General features: G+C 40.2%; 1 protein-coding gene across 1 annotated transcript in view; it reads left to right on the plus strand.

Annotated features, from left to right (window-relative positions):
- Positions 1 to 14520, plus strand: part of LOC132817157 (inositol polyphosphate 1-phosphatase-like) — a 76561-nt gene that overhangs the window by 26543 nt on the left and 35498 nt on the right. Inside the window, exons 2-3 of the mRNA XM_060827372.1 lie at positions 2820 to 3055; positions 4544 to 4604. Coding sequence (XP_060683355.1) covers positions 2852 to 3055; positions 4544 to 4604 — 265 coding nt within the window. The 5' untranslated portion in view covers positions 2820 to 2851. The remainder of the gene's footprint in view (positions 1 to 2819; positions 3056 to 4543; positions 4605 to 14520) is intronic.

Genomic DNA, 14520 nt, shown 5'->3' on the forward strand with positions numbered 1-14520 from the left:
TCTGAAGAGTAACCCACCCAGAACCATTTCCCCTCTGACTAATGCATCTAACACTATGGGCAATTTACCAGGGCCAATTCACCTGACTTGCACATCTTTGGACTGTGGGAGGAAACCGGAGCACCCGGAGGAAACCCACACAAGACAAGGGGAGAATGTACAAACTCCACACACAAACAGTCATCTGAAGGGTTGGAATCAAACCCAGATCCCTGGCACTCTGAGGCAGTAGTGCTAACCGCTGAGCCACTATGCATTCAAATGAGTGGGAAAGATTCTGACATATGGAGTGCAATGTAATAAAGTGGGAAATTATCTATTTTGGCAGAAAGAATAAAGAAGTAGCAAAAGATGAGAACTCTGACATGCAGAAAGATCTGGGTTTTCTACTTTCTGAATTATGGAAGGGTAGTATGCAGGTAAAGTAAGTAAACAGTTAATAGAATATTATGTTTTATTTGATTTGATTTATTATTGTTACATGTACCTAGGTACAGTGAAAAGTTTTGATTTTTGTGCAGTAGAGGCAGATCATAACATGCAAACATCACAGGGTAATTGAACAGAGCGAAGAATGCAAAAGTTATGGCTGCAAAGAAGGGACACAGAAAGCAAGATTAACGTTAGATTTGAAATTTGGAAAGTTCATTCAGCAATCTAATAAAAAGCTGTTTTTGAACTTGTTGGTGCGTGTGTTTAAGCATTTGTATCTTCTGGCTGACAGTAGAGGTTGGAAGACATTATCACTGTGATGGGAGGGGTCTTTGATTATGTTGGCTGCCTTTCCAAGGCATTAAGAAGTATAGATGGAGTCGATGGATGGAAGGGCAGCTTGCATGATGGACTGGGCTGTGTTCACAACTCTCTGTATTGCGAGGGGAGTTGATTTCAATAATAGATCATGCATCTGTTATACAAGGCATTGGTGAAACCGCATCTGGAGTACTGTGGTCACCATACTTGGAAGGATGTTAATGCTTTGGGAGCAATTCAGAGAAGGTTTACTCGACTATTACCTAGAATGAGTATCTGGCAAGACAGGCAAGGCTAGTCAGGCCAATGATGGAGTGTTGGACAGACCAGGCTGTATCCTTTGGAGTTTAGAAAATTCAGACGCAACTTAGATTAAACAGATACGATCTTGAGGGGATTTGACCAAGCGAATGTCAAAAGGACATTTCCTGCCGTGGGAGAATCTAGAATTAAGGGTCATAGCTTAAAAATTAGGAGTCACTCATTTAAGACAGATGAGGAAATTTTTGTTTTCTCTCTGAGAGGATTGTGAGTCTTTGGAATTCCCTTCTTCAAAAGGCAGAAATTTTCAATATTTTACAGGCAGAAGTAGATAGATTTTTTATTATCAAGAGGATGAAAGATTATTGAGGATATGCAATGAAGTAGAGTTGAGGTTAAAATTAGATCAGCCACGGTCTGACTGAATGGCAAAACAGGCTCATAGGGCTGAATGGTCTACTTCCGTTCTTTGTTCAAATGTTCAGTGAAATTCACTGTAGCAACATGGATTCAAAATTGGCTGCGTGACAGGAAACAGAGAGTAATGGTTCACGGATGCTAGTTTGGGAAGGATGAAAGGATAAAGGATGGTTAGTCCTGAAGTTTCCCAGAGTTTGTGGTGGGATCCTTGCACTACTTGATATATATTGTTGATTTATTGATTGGTTTATTATAGTCACAATAACTGTTAAACCTGTAGCAGCATGGTGGCTCAGTGGTTAGCACTGCTGCCTCACAGGACCTGGGTTCGATTCCAGCCTCAGGCAACTGTCTGTGTGAAGTTTGCACATTGTCTGCGTGGGTTTTCTCTGGGTACTCCAGTTTCTTCCCACAATCCAAAGATGTGCAGGTCAGGTGAATTGGCCATGCTAAATTTTCCATAGTGTTAGGTGCATTAGTTAGGGGTAAATGTAGGGTAGGGGAATGGGTCTGGGCGGGTTACTCTTCAGAGGGTCGGTGTGGACTTGTTGGGCCGAAGGGTCTGTTTCCATACTGTAGGTAATCTAATCTATAAAACAATGAATGGTTTCCACTCAACTGGAGTATTGTGCTCACTTCTGCACGTCACACTTTGTAAAGATGCTCAGGAACTGTGTGCTGAGGAACTGTGAGAAGGATTCCAAGAATGAGGAACTTCAGTTACACAGAATGGAGACATTGAGACTGTTTTCCTTGCAGAAGGAAAGTTTGAGAGGACATTTTAAAGAGCTTTTCAAATTTGTGAGGGGTCTGAACAGAGTAAATAGGAAAACAATTCACATTGATGAACAGGAGGGCACAGATTTAAGGTAATTAGCAAAAGAGGTAATGGAAACATGAGGAGAAATCTGATGTAGTGAAAGGTTGAAATTTGGAATGCGCTACTGTGTGATGGAGACAGATTCAATCGAGTCATTCAAGAGGAAATAGGATTATTATTGGAAAAGAAGAATGCTTTTGGTTATGAGGAGAAGGCAAACACAGCAAATTAAATGGAAGGGTCTTCTCTGCGCTGAGAACAGTTCCATGATTATCATTTTAGCTTTTGAGCAAAATTTATTTTGATAGTTAAGCAACTCTTTCCCAACTGTAGTGTTGACCTAAGAGAATTCCCCATTTCTGCTTCATCATCCATGGATGTGGAATTAGCATCCATGCAGCAAGTAAGTGCAAGTGCTTTGGATTAATTATCCTCATAATCATCTGTTGTATAATATACGTTTTGAAGTGTATGTTATATTGTTGTTGCCACTGGATCCAAAGATTAGCAGGCTTTGATATTTGTCTGTAAATGGTTTAGCAGACTGCTCTTCTTTGCATTTCAGGTGATCACATAGAGACACATCTGATTTTCACAATGACTGAATTTTTGACCGCACTCGTCTATGCCTCAGAAAAGTCTGCAAACATCGCTCGCGCCTGCAAGCAAGAGGAAACGCTCTTTCAGCTGTTGGTCCAAGAGAAAAAAGGGAATGAGAAAAATAAGAAATTTGTTAGTGATTTCAAAACACTGGCAGATGTATTAGTCCAAGAAGTAATCAAACATGATATTGGAAAGAAAGTGAGTACCAGGAATTTACAAAGCTAATTAAGAGATATTTGTTCACAGTGTTTGTCTGTCTGACGTATCTGGAAATAATTACTCTGAATTTGGACAGTAATGATATACGTATCACTCTGGTACTCAGTTAGTACCTTTCTTTTTAAAAGAAAATTCATAAAAGTTTGCATAAGAAGCCTTTTGTAATCATTAATTGCACCAGGATAGTAAGAACATAATAGCATTAAGAGTAAGTGCACCAGATACTTGCAGCCATGGTGATTAGCTCTGAACTGTTGGGATTAACTGAGACTAATTTTCTTCATACTATTTGACATAAGAACAATGGACTACCTTCTAGACTTTCTCTTTTGGATGGTGCTAAGTTTTAAATCCTTCCATCCCCATTACCACTGTGCCAATAGCAGAAGTACTATTTAAAGGGATAGGCAGGCAAAAGAAATAAAGTGGAGTGATTTGATATCTTTTCTCCTTTTATTATGGATATGACCTCTCCATGGTGGTATGATCAAAAGGTTAGTTGTGGAAATGTGTGGTATGAATTGCATCCCACTATTCAACAACGTGGAGCATTAGTAGCTCAGTGTGTTGTGAGTATATGCCAGCAGCCAAATTCTGTGAACAGTGAACAGTTGATATGTTTGAATATGTTTGAACAATGACCTGAAGGCATTATCATTGAATTCCAGAAAACAGCCTAAAGATTATGCTGGATAAAGTATCACAACTTGTCATCTCAACAACCATTTTTACAAGCAAACATGGACAAGTATTAGAATATCAATAAATGTAACCTGTCAATTTAAATAAGTGTTTATGTACTTTTTCAAAATGAAATGAAATAGTTTGAGGAAGGTCCAGATCTATAAAGACAATGTCATGAGAAACCTGTAGCCTAGTGGCCCTAGAATCTATGCCACAAATATAAATGAAAGTGAATGCTGCTGCTGGCAAGACTGTCAGGGGTTGAAGTTGGGGGATAGACCCCGACATGCAGAATATCCATCATTAGTGAAGGCTCTCCATTGCAGTGTTCTTGCTTGTGTTGAGAGTGAAGGGCCTCTCTGCTCCTTCTAAAATTTCCTGCTTTTGCATTCAACAGCTCTTTTAAAGAAGGGAAAATTACATTTACATTCTGTTCAGCAATCCAGGCCTCAGTCCTGTCTGAAAGTCTGCCATCTGACCTGAAAACTACCACTGGCCTTCCAGTTTTGCCAAGTACCGTATATCTATACTGACCATGTGTTCGTGAGGTCTTTCTAGTTTTCAAGGTCATTGGAAATTCAACATTAGGAAACCCTGACTCTCACTCCCAGTGCTTCTCTGAAGAACAGTTCTATGGAATGGTCAGGAGACACAAAACATTGCCTTTGCTGTCTTTCTGCAGACCTTGCCAGACTTGCTGAGATTCTCCAGCAATTTCTGTCTTTGTTTCAGATCTTCAGCATCCACAGTCCTTTGTTTTACCTTTAACAATCTATTATTCAGTTTCCAGGGCTGGAAGATTATGTCTTTGGTGAAGAATCAAATCAATTCACTAACAGTCTGGGTAAGTAGAAGCCAAGCTTGAAGACAAAAAAATCTGAATGTTTCTTAACATTATCAAACTAGGTGAAATGCTCCATCAGTTTGTCGAATTTGGCAATATTCAGTGTGACTAATATGTATGTTCGTCACCAGTTTTACACCATCTATGATTTAAAATTGAAAAATTAACTAGATAGACTTTGCTGCTAGAATAACACCAAGTGAATGTTAATGTGTAAATCAGCCAACAAACTGTGGCAAAGAAAAGAGGTCCATTATTTGCAGATTGCCACAAGTTGCTTGCCAATTTTCACCCATCTTCTATTGACTTCACAAAAGTAGCATCTCACCGTTAAGGTTGTTGTACTAGCACGTTGGTTGTCCACTACTTTTGGCATAAAAGGTTAAATCCAATAAATAATAGCTTAAATACTCTATATCAAGGTGATCATTATTAATCATGATCAACCTTCCTTGAAAAGAAAGCAATAATTCAAAGCATGAACTTTCTTTCATTCACATAATAAATTGCTGTTAATTATCTTAAGAACGCCAGCATTTTATTTTTTCCCTATTTTGTCCCTATCTTGATCCAATCATTTGTTTCTTCCGTTTATTTCTCCTTCCACTTATTTTGACATTGAATTTCCCTGTCATCCCAGATCCTCCTCTGTTATTGCTCAATTGCTAAAACTCATTATTTATGGAGATACAATGTTCTGTTGTTCCATGAGATCTGAAATACTATGCTGTCTTCGCTGACCATCAGCTTGCTTTTCCAGACATAATTTCTGGCAAAGATATCTTATGTGGTGGACGGTGAAAGAACAAATCTAATAATAAGACATGCCGTGAGATGCCACTTTCTGCAAAGTTTGAGCCAAGGCATTTCACATTGCTTTAAAATGTGAAAAGGGACAAACCTAAAGGTCTTTGTTTTCTACTCAATTAATTTATACATCCAATTAAAGCCCATACACGTTTACTTTCATAAGTTCAATAGAGAAGCATTTTATATTGTAACTTAATTCAACTAGTGCAATCAATAAATCTGAAACTAAAATTTACTCACAAAAACATTCAATCACAAAGGGTTTTTTTTTCAGTCTGCAAGGGTGCCAAGTTCTCCATCAACAGTACTTAATAATTGAGAAGTGCTCATGGAGCATATTGTAACTTAACCCCAAGATTCAGTTGTGTGGACAATGGAAGGCTGTAAGCCTTATGACCTCTGTGGATTTGTCTTTATAATATTACCATTGGGGTCACAGCATCACTGTAATACAAAGGATAAAATCTAACTGAGAAATTATACATTCTTTGCTAGTGATTTTTTTTCACTACCACATAGTTAAAATATTTGTGTTTTTGGAACTGAAAGCAAGAATTTTTAAATTAGAATGTTTAAATAATATAATGTGCATAAATTCAGACAAAGGGATGTGTGGTCTTATGAGGTTGCTAATTAATTGATTATATTTAAATATCAAGTCAAGACTTTTACTTTTTTAAAATTCATTCATGAGAGTTGATCATCTCTAGCAAAGCCAGCATTTGTTGCCCACTCCTAATTGCCTTGGACTGAGTGGCTGGCTAGGCTATTTCACAGTGCAGGTAAGAATCAATCATGTTGCTGTGAGTCTGGTGTCACTTGAAGGATAAAGTAAGAATGGCAGATTTTCTCCCCGAAAAGACAAAATGAACAGATGAGTTTTTAATGACCATTGGTGCTGAGGCAGCACAATGGCTCAATGGTTAGCATTGCTGCCTTGCAGCGCCAGGGACCCGGGTTTGATTCCAGCTTCGGGTGACTGTCTGCGTGGAGTTTGCACATTCTCCCTGTGTCTGCATGGGTTTCCTCTGGATGCTCCAGTTTCCTCCCACTGTCCAAAGATGTGCGGGTTAGGTGAATTGGCCATGCTAAATTGCCCATAGTGATAGGTGCAATAGTAGGGAGTAGGTGAATGTGTCTGGGTGGGTTATCCTTTGGAGGGTAGGTGTGGACTTATTGGGCCGAAGGGCCTGTTTCTGCACTGTAGGGAATCTAAACTTAAGCTTTTATATTCCAGATTTTTTAATCATGTGTTTTGAGCACTGTCTGGTACCACTGTCCATAATGTTTTAAAGTCTCAACAGGTTCTTTAGCAACACTCTCCATTGGCTGTGGCTCAGGTATTTTATCAGAGTTTAGCTACAGATCCAAGACAACACTGGTGCAGATTTGCTATTCTACATTTGTCTGGTAGCTCAAAAGACTATCCAATGACAGAATACCTATGCTCTGTCCGCAAAAATGAACCTGAGCTTCTGGTTGCCTGCCATTTCAACACATCACCATGTTCCCCGGCCAACATCTCTACCTCAGGCTGGCTACAGTGCTCCAGTACACAGCTTAAGCTGGATGAACAGAATCTCATTTTCCAGCTGGGAACCCTGCAGCCTTCTGGACTCAATTTTGAGTTGAAAAATTTTAAAATTTGAGCATCTTCTATCTTGTTCTTACCCCAACTCCCACATACCAGATCTTGCCAGCATATTTGTTGCTGCCACCAACAATCCATTGTCAGTCGCAAATGGTCCACTATTCTTTCATTCTCCCAGGCTGACCTTTACCCATTCCTTTGTCTGTCCAATCACTGTTCTCTCTCTCTGGGCTCTATCATTTACTCCCCCCATCTCCCCTCCCCATTCCAAATTTAGCATATATACAAAAAAATTCCTACCTACAATCCGTTCTGAAGAAGAATCACTGGACCCAAAACCTTAAGTCAGCTTTGTTTCCACAGATCCCAATAGACCTGCTAAGTTATTCTAGCAATTTTTGTTTTTGTTTCTGATTTCCAGCATTCGCAGTTCTTCAGTTTTTCGTTTGACCATATTACTGTATTGACATTAATTGATTCATAGCCAGGAGAGCATAACGCCACCAGAATTGGTCTTTGCATCCAGGATTCCCGCTCCTGAATGCTTACCTGTAACTAGGTAACTGTAGGGCAATATCTGGTCTGGGAATGGATTGAAAGCGCCTGCAGTTGAATAACATCTTAATGCTGACATTCAATGCTTAAGCTTGGCTAGTGATCATTCAGTTTAGTTAGCAGAGAGTGACTGGTGCCTGGCACTCTGATCCAATGAGAAGAGGGGAGGAAGGAAGAACACTGTATGGAGATAGGGTAGATAATGTCATGAAGGGGCTGGCTTTATTTCTTGTACGCATCTTGTTTCCTGGAATACTGTGGTCAAAATCAGCAGGAAATGACTCCAGCAACATTGGTGAACAACCTGAAGTTAAATTGAATAATGTGACACTTTATCTCAAATGTTGTTTTTGCAGACTGTTGGGGAAATTGGCAAATCATAGAGGTTGTTTAACAGATGTCTTCTTGAATTTAATCTAAAGTCGTTGATGAGAAAAAGTCTAGGATTAGAATAAGGTGTGGCGATTGCAAAATCTTCAAGAATTTGACATTTACAAGGCACAAGGCATGGAAAATTTTGATAACAATTTCTAATGAATGTGCAAGTGTATTGAGAAACTCATTGCACTCATTAGCTTTCCTAAAACATGGAAGATGATGTCAACAACAGATATAGTACCAACATTTTCTACTAAAAGATTTGTTCATCAAATCATAGAATAGTTATAGCATTGAAACAGGCCATTCAAACCATCAACAATTTGTCAACTAGCAATTTTAAGCTAGTCCCATACTCTGTGGTCATTCAATTTTTTTTTCTCTTTATAGTGAATTATCCAATTTCCTTTTCAACCTCACAATTGAATCTGCATTGACTATTCTCTCTCAAGTGTGTTCCTGATAAATACAACTCATGTAAAAAAGTTCTTCCTCATGTCATTTTAAGCTCTTTTGTCAATTATTTTAAGTCTGTACTTTCTGGCTCTCGACATTTGCTCCACTGACAACTGTTTCTCCTCATCAGTTATGTTTACATTTCTCATGATTTTTAACATTTTATCAAATCTCCTTTTCTTGAAGGAAACCAACTCTGGTTTCTCAGCCTATGTTATCAAAGTCTCTTCTTCCTTGAACCATTCTCATAAATCTTCATAGCACCTTTTATAAAGCCTTCATATCTTTTCCAATGTACAGTGCTGAGAATTAATCATAACGCTTTGTTGAGCCCCCACTAGGTTTTTCAAAAGGTTCATCATAGGTTCCTAGCTTTTATACTCTAGGGGTTGAATTTTAACATCGCCTTCTGGTGTATTTGAGGGTGGTGAGAGGGTTGTACCCTTCCTAGCACTTTTCCTCCTACCCCGACCTATCTTCCATGCCATAGTGGAAGGAGAATGCATCAGGCAACACAACCACTTTTGGGGCAGGGTCAAGTGGAGGCAAGGCAGGCAGAGTGAAAGCATTCACACTTCAAGCTGTTGGACAGGAAGGTGGGGTGTCTCCATTGAATGCACTTCACCCATCCCACCACCAACCCCTTGGCTGAAATATGTAATTCAGGTTTAACAAAAATCCCAGAGGTTACCTGAAACTGGCCTCAATGACACCCCTTCCTTGGATACTGAATTTAATCCCAGCAATGGCCACTGAAGGGCCATGTTGTTGGCCCATCAGATTGACTGGATGCTCTCCAGGCTGCAACTTTCTCTCAGATGAAGCAAAGGCTCCAGTCTGAGTCAATTAAGACTGCTTTCAGCATATTATCACCATTGGAGAGTCATAGTACATGTTAGTCCCAACGATAGGTAGAATGAAGGATGAGGTCTTGCATCAAGAATTTAGAGAGCAATGCAGTAGGCTAAACAGCAGAAACTGAAAAATTGTAACTCCTGTGCCACATGCTAGCAAGTATAGAAATAGGAGAGGATGAATTTGTCTCACAAGAGTTGGTGCAGGGGGCATGGTTTTAGATTCCTAGAGCACTGGGACATTTTATGGCGAAGTTGTGCAAGTTAGACATTATGACATGAAATAGAATAGGACCAACATCCTTGTGGCTGGATTTCCTAGTGCTGTTGAGAGGAATGTTTACCAGGCAGGAGGAGGCGAGGAGGGAAGGAGACCACAGAGGGTTAGTAATTAAGGACATAGCATTCTTTAATAAAGGAACCAAGGCAGAGGAAGTAAAGCCATGTTGAGTTTCAAGGGAGTAGGGTGAGGATGGATGGCCTCTACTTTAATGCTGGATGTATTATAGGTGAGTTAGATGACTGAAGTGTGTGGATTGACATGTGATGCTATTGCTATTGCAGCGATGTGGTTGAGGGAGGAGCGGAACGGCATCTCAACATTTCAGAATGTAGGATCTTCAGGCAGCACAGGGAGGGTATAAAAGAGAAGGTGATGTTACAATATTAATTAAGGAGTCAGTTAACACAGTAAAAGATAATATTTGGAAGGGTTGTCAAATATGGCTCTGTGGGGAGAGCTTAGAGATGAAAAGAGGATAGTCACATTGCTGTGAATGTATTATAGACCACAAATAGTCAACAGGCAATAGAAGAGCAAATGTGTAGACAATTCACTGAGGTGTACAAAAGCAATAATAGAGTAGTTATATGAGGGGATGTCAACTTCTCCAACATTAATTGGGATAGTCATCATGTGAAGAGTTTAGAGAGGGTAGATATTTTGAAATGTAAACCGGACAGCTTTACATATCAATATTTAAAAGGTCCAATAAGGGACCTTGCAGGACTGGACCTAAATCTGGAGATTGAAGCTAACAGGTATTCACAGTGCCAATGGAGAGCACTTCAGTGAAAAAGGTCACAACACCATACGTTTTAAGTTTGTTATGGAAAAGGAAAAGGATGGTGTGCAAAAAAAGTTGCTGGATTGGGAGAGTGCAGATATCATTAAGATCAGGTAAGATCTGGTCATGAGTGGTCTGGGAACAACTAGTTCTGGTTAAATCTACAGCAGAACAACAGCAATCATATAAAATGGAATTGGCACGAGCACAGGTCCAACATGTTCACTTTAGGGTGAAATGTAGGAGCTACAACCCCAGAGAATCCTGGATCTCTAGGAATATTTGGGAGTGAATAAGACGGAAAAGAGAGGCTTTTAACAGGTACCAAGTGAACAAATCAACAGAGGCCCTTGTGTGGAGTATAAAAACAGGGTAAGAGGAAACTGAGAAAGCAATTAGGAGAATAAAGAGAAGGCATGATAAACCACTGTCAGTAAGACTTTGGAGAAAACCAAGGTATTCCAGAAGTATATATACCAGGGAATATAGTAGGGAAGAAGATAACTAGGGAAAGTGTAGGGTCCATTAAGGACCAAGCAGGCAATCTGTGCCTGGAGCTGGAAGACATTGACAGGGTGTCAAATGACTATTCAATCTGTCTTCACTTTGGAAAAGAAGAAGTCGGTCCAGAATACTGAAAGAAGGGCTGTGAAATTCTTGAGCAGCTTGATGTAAGGAATGAGGAGATACTGGAAAGTTTGGTGGACTTAAAAGTGGACAAATCCCTGTCCGGTGAGTTACATCCTAGGCTGATGTGGGAGATCAGAGAGGAAGTTACAGGAGCTCTGATACAAATTTTTCATACCTCTCAGGCCACAAGGGAGGTGAAAGAGAGGTCATATGAAACAAACTTGATTCAATTTTTCAAGAAGGTATTCAGGTGTATAGATGAGGGTCATTCCATTGATGTGGTTTATATGGATTTCAGCAAAGCCTTTCACAAGGTCCCACATGGGAGACTGATTAAGAAGGGAAAAGGACATGGTGTCCAGGGTAACTTAGCAAGTTGAATCCAAATTAGCATGATGATAAGAGACACAGGGTGGTGATAAAAGGCTGTTTGCATGACTGGAGGCCAGAATCTACTGGCATACCATGGGAATCAGTGCTGGGTCACTTATCATTCATGATATAATTAAACAATGGAGAAGAAACTGGAGGGAGTGATAAGTAAGTTTGCAGGTATAATAAAGAATAGTTGGTTATTGACAGTGAGGAAGTGAGTTTATCGGAGGGTATAGATGCAGTGGGCAGATCAGTTGTAGATGGAATTTAACCCTGGTAAGTATGAGTTGAAGCACTTTGGAATACATAACAAGAGGAGGGAGTATTCAATGAATGGCAAGACATAGGAATCTCAAAGGAATGGAGGAATCTTCAAGGCAGCAGGACAGGTTAAAGGAAAGTTAAGAAGGTACGCAGAGCGGTTGTCTTTGTCAGTCAGATTAAAAGAGCAGGGTGATTATGTTTGGAAAAGCAACCCCAAAGAACTGCGGCTGCTGAAAATCAGAAACGAAAACATAAATTGCAGTAGAGATTCAGCAGGTCTGGCAGTGTCTGTGGAGAGAAAGCAGAGTTAATGTATCAGCTCCAGAGACCCTTCTTCAGAACTGATTGTAGCTCGGAAATGATTGCTATATATGCTGAAGGTGGGGTGGAAGAAGGGAGATGACAGGTGGAGATGGAACCCAAAGAGAGAGAACAGCAGTTGAGAACAAACAAAGGAATGAGTCTCACAGATGCTTCCAGACCTATTGAGGATATATTGGAGCTGGATAATACTTTGGTTAGGCCACAGCTGGAATACTGTGTTCAGTTCTGGTCACCACATTGTAGGAAGGATGTGATTGCACTGGAGGGATTGCAGGGGATGTTGCCTGTGATGGAGCAGCTTAGTTATGAAGAAAGGCTGCTTTAGAGCAGGAAAAGCTTTCAGGGGACCTAATTGAGATGTATAAGTTTGAGGGACATGAATAAGGTGAATAGAAAGCAGCTGATCCCTTGAGTTGAAGGACCTATAACAAGAGAGCATAAGTTTAAGGTGAAAAGCAGATTTAGAGAAAATTTGTCAACTAACAAATTTGTCTCAACTTAAACATGCTTACTGACCAAGCACCACATCCAGCTGGGGTAGAAAATTCCAAAGATTCACAACCTGAATACAAAAGTTTCTCTCATTTCAGTCCTACGTGCTTCATCTCATTTTGAAATGGTATCTCCTGATTCTAGAGACCTCAGTCAAGAGAAATATCTTACTTGCACCTACCCTTCCTATTCCTTTGGTGGTTTCAATGAGTCATCATTTATCAAAACTCTAGTTCACACAGGTCCAGTTTACCCGAAAGTTCTTCATAGGACAGTCCTGTCATTGCAGGAATAACGTTGTCTCACTCTCTCTATGCTGAGTCTATCCTTTCTCAGGTAAGGGAACCAAAACTGTACCCTCCATTTGAAGTCTAACTGATGATCTATACAATCAAAGCAAAACTTTCCTACTCCTGTACACAAATCCTCTTGAAAAGGCCATCCTAAGTGCCACTTTTATCACTAAATTTTGGTGATTTATTGATTAGTTCAGCTGGGTCCCTTTGTACATGTTAAAACATTTGTTCATGGGTGTAGGGTCACTGTCTGGGCCAGCTTTAATTGCCCTCAGGAAGGTGGTAACCAAATGCCTTCTTGAACTGCTGAAGTTCATTTGGTGATATCTGATATCTGCAAAGCTGTTAGGAAGCAAGTTCCAGGGTTTTTATCCAGTGGCACTGATATGACAACAAGATGTTTCCAAGTCAGTATGGTGTGTGCTTGGAGCTGAACCTGCAGATGGTTGTGTTCCCATGTATCTGCTGCCCTTGTCCTTTTAAATGTCAGCGGCCATAGGTTTGGAAGGTGTTGCCTCAGGAGCCTTAATGAATTTCTGTAGTGCATTTCGTAAATGGTACACTGCTGCTATTGTGCATTGGTTCTTGAGGGGCTGAACATTTTGTGGATGTGCTGCCAATCACAGGTTACTTTGCAATAGTTGGTGTCTAGTTTCTTCAGTGTTTTGGAGATACATGCAAATAGGTGAATGGGAGTATTAAATCACAATCCTTGATTTGTGCCTTGAAGATGGTAGGCAGGCTTTGGGGAGTCAGAGGGTGAAGAATTAACTGCAGAATTCCAAGCCTCTGACTTGCTTTTGCAACCACAGCACTATAAGGCTGCTCCTGTTTAGTTTCTGCTCAATGGTAACCCTGGGTTGTTGTTAGACAGGGTTTCAGCAGTAGTAATGCCAGTGAATGTCAAGGAGGGGTAGTTATATTCTGTAATCACCTTACCATTTAAGGAATACTCTGCACACCTGTTTTTTTCTAGCAAAGTGGATAACCTTACATTTTTCCATTTTTTTTTAACTTCTCTTGTGGGGCACAGTCATTGCTGGCTAACCAGCATTTCTTGCCTGTCCTAGTTGCCCTTGAGAAGGTGATGCTGAGCTTTCTTCTTGAAAGATTGAAGTCTAAATACTGTTGATGCATAATTCCTTTAGAGAGGGAATTGGAGGATTTTCACCCAGCGACACTGAAGGAATGGCAAGCTAGGATGATGTCTGACTTGGAGAGCTTGCAGATGGTGGTGTTCTCATATTTCTGCTGCTGTTGTCATAGATGGAAGTGCTTGTGGGTTTGGAAGGTGATGTATAAGAATGTTTGGTGTATTTCTATGGGCATCTGGGTAGAGAGACTGGATGTTTGTGCATGTAGTGCATATCAAGCTTGTCCTGGATGCTGTCAAGCTTCTTGACTGTTATTGGAGCTACACTCATCCAGGAAAGTGAGGTGTATTCTATCATATTCTTGACTTGTGCCTTGAAGATGTGGACAGGCTCTGGGGAGTCAGAAGATAAGTTTTTCACTGCAGTATTCCTACTCTCTGACCTGCTATTGTAGCCACTGCATTTATGTGACAAGTCCAGATGCCAGGACTGTCATGAAACTCATCTCCTCTGGAGATCTTCCCTCTGCAGCTTTCCACCTCATAGTCCTTCAACCCTGCATGATCCGCTCCTGCCTGCTTCTCAAAATTTATGAACATGACTGCCCTAGCAGACCCATCATGTTAGTCCATTCCTGTCCCACTGAATTTATTTATTCCGATCTAAATTTTGTTTCTTACCCTTTTGTCCAGTCTCTTCCCACTTACATTCATTATTCTTCTTAATGGTT

The sequence above is a fragment of the Hemiscyllium ocellatum genome, chromosome 7, assembly GCF_020745735.1.
Source record: "Hemiscyllium ocellatum isolate sHemOce1 chromosome 7, sHemOce1.pat.X.cur, whole genome shotgun sequence".
Taxonomy (NCBI): domain Eukaryota; kingdom Metazoa; phylum Chordata; class Chondrichthyes; order Orectolobiformes; family Hemiscylliidae; genus Hemiscyllium; species Hemiscyllium ocellatum.